Source organism: Lagenorhynchus albirostris, chromosome 4 (assembly GCF_949774975.1).
Source record: "Lagenorhynchus albirostris chromosome 4, mLagAlb1.1, whole genome shotgun sequence".
NCBI classification, from domain to species: domain Eukaryota; kingdom Metazoa; phylum Chordata; class Mammalia; order Artiodactyla; family Delphinidae; genus Lagenorhynchus; species Lagenorhynchus albirostris.
In genome coordinates, this window is record NC_083098.1 from 24,140,273 (window position 1) to 24,148,333 (window position 8,061).

The 8,061-nt window shown below is 34.0% G+C and overlaps 1 protein-coding gene across 1 annotated transcript in view; it reads left to right on the plus strand.

Moving 5' to 3' along the window:
• SMARCA5 (SWI/SNF related, matrix associated, actin dependent regulator of chromatin, subfamily a, member 5) overlaps window positions 1-7,631 on the plus strand; it is a 44,583-nt gene extending 36,952 nt beyond the window's left edge. The window contains exons 19-24 of the mRNA XM_060147696.1: window positions 291-413; window positions 1,168-1,300; window positions 2,283-2,401; window positions 2,820-3,032; window positions 5,480-5,587; window positions 6,361-7,631. Coding sequence (XP_060003679.1) covers window positions 291-413; window positions 1,168-1,300; window positions 2,283-2,401; window positions 2,820-3,032; window positions 5,480-5,587; window positions 6,361-6,426 — 762 coding nt within the window. The 3' untranslated portion in view covers window positions 6,427-7,631. The remainder of the gene's footprint in view (window positions 1-290; window positions 414-1,167; window positions 1,301-2,282; window positions 2,402-2,819; window positions 3,033-5,479; window positions 5,588-6,360) is intronic.
• The last annotated feature ends 430 nt before the right edge of the window (window positions 7,632-8,061 follow it).

Here is an 8,061-nt window from a genome sequence, read left to right on the forward strand (position 1 = left end):
GCACTTCTTAGTTGCGGCATGCATGCGGGATCTAGTTCCCTGACCAGGGATCGAACTGGGGCCCCCTGCGTTGGGAGCGTGGAGTCCTACCCACTTGGCCACCAGGGAAGTCCCTAATCTGGTTTGTTTTTAACTTAATAAATGCAGAATATCAGTATGTTTTCTTTCATGGCTGGATTAAAAATTGTGAAAAATTTGTGAAATGTCATGTACTTGGTTAAGAGTTTAGTTGATTGCATACTTCCTAAAATATATTGACTGATGACATAGGAAAAAAAAAATATTTTTAGGTGCCTCGAAATCCTGACCTACCAAATGCAGCACAGGCACAAAAAGAAGAACAGCTTAAAATTGATGAAGCTGAACCCCTTAATGATGAAGAATTAGAGGAAAAAGAGAAGCTTCTAACACAGGTATAGCCTTCAATCAACACAGAATTTAGTAACATTATTTTGTAAGGTGCTGTCTTAGGCTGTGTTGGAATATATAAAGGAAGTACATTTTTTTGATTTCAAAAATGGAATAATTGGTGATCATAAAGCATGGGCATATGGTGTTTACTACATTTTGATTGTCATTAGTTGTTGAGGTGGTAGAGAAGATTATGGATTTGCACCAGCCTTGGTAGAATGGGTATCCTTTTGATCACCATTCTTCCAGCACTCCCATCTTCCCTTTCCTGTGAATCTTCTACGTTGCTACTAAGTTATAATTCTCAATGACAAATCTCTGCTCCATACTTTTCTAATAACATCCTTTAAGTTTCAGTCAAGGCCTTTCAGAATCTGGCCTTAACCTACCTTTAAAGCCTTATTTTCCTTCTGTTTTCCCACTTGGTTTATATCTTTGCCCTTTAGTCTATGTTCATTCCTCCTGGCAAACTTCTACTCTTTGAAAGCTCAGTGAAAATGTCACCTTTTTGTGCAGCATTCTTTATTCTCCCACTCAGCTTCAATTGCTTGGCTATCTAAGCAATATATGATGCATTGCTAAAAGTGCTCATCTATGTACATGAAAATCTACTACTTTAAAAGCACTTAACTTAAAAAGAAAACTTGGAGCAACTGAAAATTTTCTATAATACTCAGCAGCATTGGTAAAGTTTAATAGCTTTTCTCCCAAGTTCAGTGTGCTGTGATTATATGTTTTGTTTCCATCGCTTTGAAGGGATTTACCAATTGGAATAAGAGAGATTTTAACCAGTTTATCAAAGCCAATGAGAAGTGGGGTCGTGATGATATTGAAAATATAGCAAGAGAAGTAGAAGGAAAAACTCCAGAAGAAGTCATTGAATACTCAGGTAATTCTCCTATTATTTTAATAGGTATAAGAATGTTCTCAGGCTTCTGGAGAGCTGTTGGAAAGTTCAGGTTTTCTTACTCTGAATACTGTTTTGATAAGCTTAATTTCACTACAACTTAGTGCCTTGGTTTTTTTTTAAAATAAATTTTATTTATTTATTTATTTTTGGCTGCGTTGGGTCTTCGTTGCCACATGCAGGCTTTCTCTAGTTGTGGTGAGCAGGGGCTACTCTTTGTTGCGGTGCGCAGGCTTCTCATTGCGGTGGCTTCTCTGTTTGTGGAGCACAGGCTCTAGGTGTGCGGGCTTCAGTAGTTGTGGCACGTGGGCTCAGTAGTCGTGGCTCCCGGGCTCTAGAGCGCAGGCTCAGTAGTTGTGGTGCACGGGCTTAGTTACTCCACGGCCTGTGGGATCTTCCCAGACCAGGGCTCGAACCCGTGTCCCCTGCATTGGCAGGCGGAATTTTAACCACTGCGCCACCAGGGAAGCCCTAGTGCCTTGTTTTGTTTTGTGTTTTTTAAAAATTGGAAAATCTCCCCTTCTTTAGAATGGCATCGTTAATTTTTTTTTTTTACCCCCGTTCACTAGCTGTAGCCAAGGAAACAAGAATAGGTCACTGAATAATAGTGCCTTCATTTTTATTTCATTGTCTTTCATAAGTTTTCAAGTGTTATGTGTTTCTGTGTCTCCTGGAGCCAGTCAGATTGTCAGGTGGGTATAGCTCTGGTGGTCCGCCCAGAGCTTCAGAATAGACACAACTAAGAATTGGGGGATACTTCCTATAATCATCCAGCTTATCTTCCTGGTTTCTTCATAGTTAAGGAAACTGAGAAATAATTACGTGACTTACTAGTGTTAGATGTGGGGAAAATGGAAACATTTCTTAATCCTTAGCAAGTAAAATAGAGCACTTACAACAAGAAGTTATTTATCTTTCTGCCCTTCCCCCACCTATCTCATCTGCCCAACTCTTATTCCTACAGCTGTGTTCTGGGAAAGATGCAATGAGCTGCAGGACATAGAGAAGATTATGGCTCAGATTGAAAGGGGAGAGGCAAGAATTCAAAGAAGAATTAGTATCAAAAAAGCACTTGACACGAAGGTACTTTGAATATTAATAAATATGATAGTAAAATAACTCCTCTCAGTAATATGAGAGTTTAAAGTAACTTTTAAAAAGGAAAAGAAATGATGATATAAAATTTTTTTTCAAAGGACAGCATTCAAACATTATAGGTGTTCTCAACAGAATTTACCTCAGTATTTCAGTTGATATATCTGGGTTAGAGTCACTATGATTGGCTCTTTGCTGTGTGGTATACCAGAAAGTCTGAGTCTGTATTTCTTTTTAAAATAATAAAGACTGAAGTTGGTTCAGAACAAAGATTACAATGTAACTGACTTTGGATAGAAAGTTGATGTGAAATACAACATTTATAGCTAACTTTACTAAAGCCGAGTTTGAAACATAGATTATATAGGATTTGTATTTTATATAATATAAAATCTGATTTTCATAGATTGGACGGTACAAAGCACCTTTTCATCAGCTGAGAATATCTTATGGTACTAACAAAGGAAAAAACTACACTGAAGAAGAGGATCGTTTTCTGATCTGTATGCTTCACAAGCTTGGATTTGACAAAGAAAATGTTTATGATGAATTGCGACAGTGTATTCGCAACTCTCCTCAGTTCAGATTTGACTGGTTTCTAAAGTCCAGAACTGCAATGGTGAGTACTGGGGGCCTTTTTCTGTATTGTAGTAGAATTAAACTTCCTCTGACAGTTCAAAGGAAGTAGGTTATTTAATGTTCTTTAAGGTAACTTTTAAAATTCTATTAAGAGAAAACTGTGGTTCAGCTGTATCTTTGAAGTAAATTTTTGTTACAATATTGTTTGTATTACAGTTTAAATCAGTTCCTTAAGAAACAGTTCACATCCACAGTTAAAAACCTAATGTCATAAGTAACTTACAAAGTTTATTTTTTCTATTGTTTAATAGCACATCTTTTAACATCACTATATATGATAGGACTAATTTTTTTATGTGAATTTTAATCAGGTTCTAAGTAGGAGGAAATGTCACCATCAATTTTAACTTCTGAATGTAATGATCACAATTTAAAATTTGACTTTTGGTTTTATAAATGAACACATTTCTATAAAGAAAGGACTTGTACTCACGCATCTGCCCATCAGAATGCTGAGTTTGAGTTATTTAAAAAGAGCTTAATGTAGTAAAACACTATACTGATTTAATCCTAGGTTTTGTTTTTATTCCCAATATCAACCTGTTTCTGATCAGCAAGTTCCATTTGTAATGACCTAAAATTAGAATTCAGAAAAGTTTAGCTTTGATGAATTGCTCTTCTCTTATGTATTTTTTAAAATTTTTATTTGATATTATAGTTTATTAACAATGTTGTGTTAGTTTCAGGTGTATAATAGCAAAGTAAGATTCAGTTATACATATATCTGTTCTTTTTCAGATTCTTTTCCCATTTAGGTTGTTACATAATATTGAGCAGAGTTCCCTGTGCTATACAGTGGGTTCTTGTTGGTTATCCATTTTAAATACAGCAGTGTGTACATGTCAATCCCAAACTCCCTAATATACTTCCCTCATATACTCCCTAATATACCCGCTTCCCCCCGGTAACCATAAGTTCGTTCTCTAAGCCTTTGAGTCTGTTTCTGTTTTGTAAATAAGTTCATTTGTATCATGTTTTTTTAGATTTCGCATATATCATATGATATGTCTTTTTCTCTGTCTGACTTACTGTATTTTACCACCTTTGAGTTATTAGCTTCATCTTGTGTTCTTCAGGATGATGATAATGCCAAAACAATTCTGTAGTCTTAATTTTGAGATGTACTAGGATAGCAAAGTTTAAACAACTTTATAGTAGGATTTACCTCAGTATATTTAAAATACATTGTCACTCTTCAAGATGGAGGATAGTGTTTAGTCTTTAAATGTGACCACTGAAGGGGTTTTTTTCAGTAAACATCAACGGAGGCTACTGTTTTATGAAACCCTAGTTTGGGGAATGTTGCACTATAAATGCATTATAAATATATAGTTAGAGGAGACACATTCAGTTGCTATAAGCTCTATATTACGTCTTTTAAAGTAGGAACAATTTATATAATTAATAAGTGATTTTGTGGTGAGTGAAACAAGATGCAGTGTCACATTGATTTACTGGTACAATACCATGGTCTAAAACTGCGTGTTATTTCCTAATGTGTTTCATGTTAAGGCACACATACAAAATGATAATATGCGTATGGCCCCTTGTGATAAACAGTTGAGGCATAATCCTCTAAGAGCCAAGAAGATTCATGCCATAGTACATCTGTAACACATTCTGGCATGTGTATCTCAGTGTACCTGTTAAAGGAAGTAAAGAACTTTGATGCAGTGTACTACCTTCTCTCTATATATACTATTGCAAATATTTCCAAACCTTATATGGTTGTGTCCTATACAATAATATTTTTAAATGATTTTATCGTGACCATTTGTGTAGAATGTCATGACAAGGAGAGGAAAAAAACAATTTTACTCAGTACGTAGCCAGCAATGATACAAATGGACTCCTGTTTTCTTAAGGGGTATTTACTATTTCTACACTATAATTTAAAATCCTTTCTGGAGCCTGTGTAGACTGCTAAGGAGAGATGAGGTAAAACTCATCATAGATTTCTATGACTATTTTTCCCGAACTGGGAAAGACGGCAGGTGGTACACCGTCTACCACAATTCTAGTGGTAATGCGTTTAAGGGAAAGATTATATATACCTCTTATTAAGTTTTAGTTGATTTTGACCCTCAAATATGTGCTCTGTTAATATTAAGTTTTGGAGGTAGACGACAGTTTTCAGGCATAGACACTATGTAGCAGAATTGCATATATTAAGAGATGTTCATTTTCACTGCTTCAGTTTCTAAGTGAAGGAAGGATTTATGAAAAATACACAACAGTATGGCCTTAAATAATGAAGTGAAAAGTTTACAGATACCTTTTTTTATCCTCCTAGCATGGATTGTGTATGAAAATTACCAGTTCCTTTTGCTTTTTAAAATTTTGTCTATTGGGGGTATATAAGTGATACTACAAAACTTACGGATGGAGAATACAAGTTTACCATGTAAATTTATGTTTGTAACTCAGGAGCTCCAGAGGAGGTGTAACACTTTAATTACCTTGATTGAAAGAGAAAACATGGAACTAGAAGAAAAGGAGAAGGCAGAGAAAAAGAAAAGAGGACCAAAACCTTCAGTAAGTACTCATGAAAATGTAAATATTTTCTTGGGGAACTTAACTTTTTTCAAGAATTTGAACATTACTTGGCTATCACTGATGTGTTAGTTGTTTTTTTTTTTTTTTGGTAAGTAGTATGGCCTTGGATTGCTTTAAAAGTATAAATTAAACTTGATTGCATTGTGTGGGGAAAATCATGTTATGATGGTAGTTCACAGTATGGGGATTTGTGAGAATATGGGAAGGTCTGTCTTGTGAATGGCAAGAGCTACACTTGATGTTGAGAGTACACATTATAATTTTAGAATATGTAAAGAAATATTAGGAAGGCAGTGGCCTTTACAACCTTTACTGTTCACTTCTAAACTTTGATTTATTGTACCAATGATATCTTAGCAATGTGAAGGCAAGAATTATAAGAAAAAAAGTCATCTAATAATGTTATCTAATTTTGTTATCTAATAATAATTATCAGGAAAGTCTAGTATACTCACAAAGTATTTCTCATTACTGCTTTCTTTTGATGAGAGGGCATGTTATACATTTGTTTGGTGTATTGATTTACTATTGCTAATTGTGAATTACTCATTTACTTCATTATTAGCATTAAGGTATTTATGTTAGTAAAATATGTAGATAAGATTATTTGGAGAATTAAGGTTATTCTGGTTAAGAAAAGTAATACCTGTTACTAAGTGGCAGTTATTAATAAATTGCTATCATGAGTCTTCCAATGTATTTCATGTTAATATTACTCTTGTGATGAAGATAATCCTTCTGTTTGTTTGTAGACCCAGAAACGTAAAATGGATGGAGCACCTGATGGCCGGGGAAGAAAAAAGAAGCTGAAACTATGAATACATATTTGTTTCATAATCACTAACTTTAAACCAGTAGTTCTTTAATTTACGGGTCTTCATAAGATGTACTGTACAATGCTCAATTGTTATGTCATTCAAAGACATCAGGTTCATCTGTTTACCAAGCTAGAAACATAGTATGTAGTTTCACTTTTTTAAATGCAACAGCTGTGCTGAAAATTTTTTATCATTAACACTTGAAGTAATAAAATAGGCTTCATTTATTAATAAATGTTTCATTTGATTTATTTTTATATTATAGTTCCATTTGTGAGGCTTGTGACTTTTGTTTATCAGCTATAATTTCTACACTTGTAAGGCTTAAAAAGAAGCAAACAAGTTAAAAAACAGAAAGTTGCAAATAACATTTGTCCCTTCAGTCTTCACTTAGTTGTGTAATTGTTTTAATTCACTTTGCCTTTGCAGAAGTTTGGGTATCTTTGTAGTGCTATTGAGTCTCATCTGGGAAGATTATGTAAATTGCATTCTCCTTGCTTATTATATGGGTAGAATGGGAAAAAAAGGCAAGACAAATTCTCATTAAATTCTATGCATATTTCTGTTATGCTTTCTGTTTCTGTAGTTGGTTCTGAGGTGAATATGCCCTATTCTGTTTGGAAGAATGGCCTTTTAGTTACATAGCCAAAGACATTTAGTATTTTCTGGTTCCTTAAGGTGTTGTTGTACCATTTTGTAAAAGGAATATTATTATTACTTTTTTTAATTGTTCGGTAAATATTTTTGACAAATTACCTTCTGAAGCAGCCACAGCTTAGAAATAATGTCAAAACTAAGGTGATTTTTTTTTTTTAAAAGACCCAGCCAAAATAAGGTGTGAATTTGTCATACTGTTAAAATGAAATTGGTAAAATATATCCCCTTCCAGTTTACTTTTTTGGGTTTTAGAGTAATTGAACGTTTTATTTTATTATATTTAAAATAATTTCTAAGTGTGAGCAGCAAGACTGACTATAATTCCAGTTTTTATTTTCTGTGGACAGACTTGATAAACTGGAGACCCTGAAGCAGGATTACCCAAATTGTAGTGTCAGGATTTTAGCTGTACCAGAGGCCTTTATGTGCTACACATAATTTGTATAAAGTTTTATATGTGCAAATTGGGTACATAAATAGTCTCCATTTTTCTAAGGGAATGCAATAAATGTAGCATCGTGAATAAATATAACTTTTATAATCCTTAAGTGGTCTTTTCTTTCCATTGCTGTAATTTTCTTTTCTCATTTGATTTTTATTTGCTTTTTTCCTTAGGACGTTATCTTTTTTCCTTAATTGGATTTTTTCGTCTCAGATTTCTATCAGTTGTTTTCATTTGCCCACACATAATTGGGATTTTTATTTATAAGGGTGATTTCTATAGTATTACTACTACTGCTTGCTTTTAAAAAGTGGGATTGCTGCCATCAGTGTCAAGCAAAATGCAGTGTTCATGGCAATTTTTGGAGTAATTTGGTTTGTTTTGTGTTCCCCCCAAATTGACTTCTTTATAGCCTTGGATTCTTAAAATAACAATTATGGATCTAATATATGCAAAACGTGAGGAATGGTTGTTTCTTCCATGAAAAGAGCTATCATTCTTGATTGGTGGCTTTATTTGGAGGAAATAATTGGGAA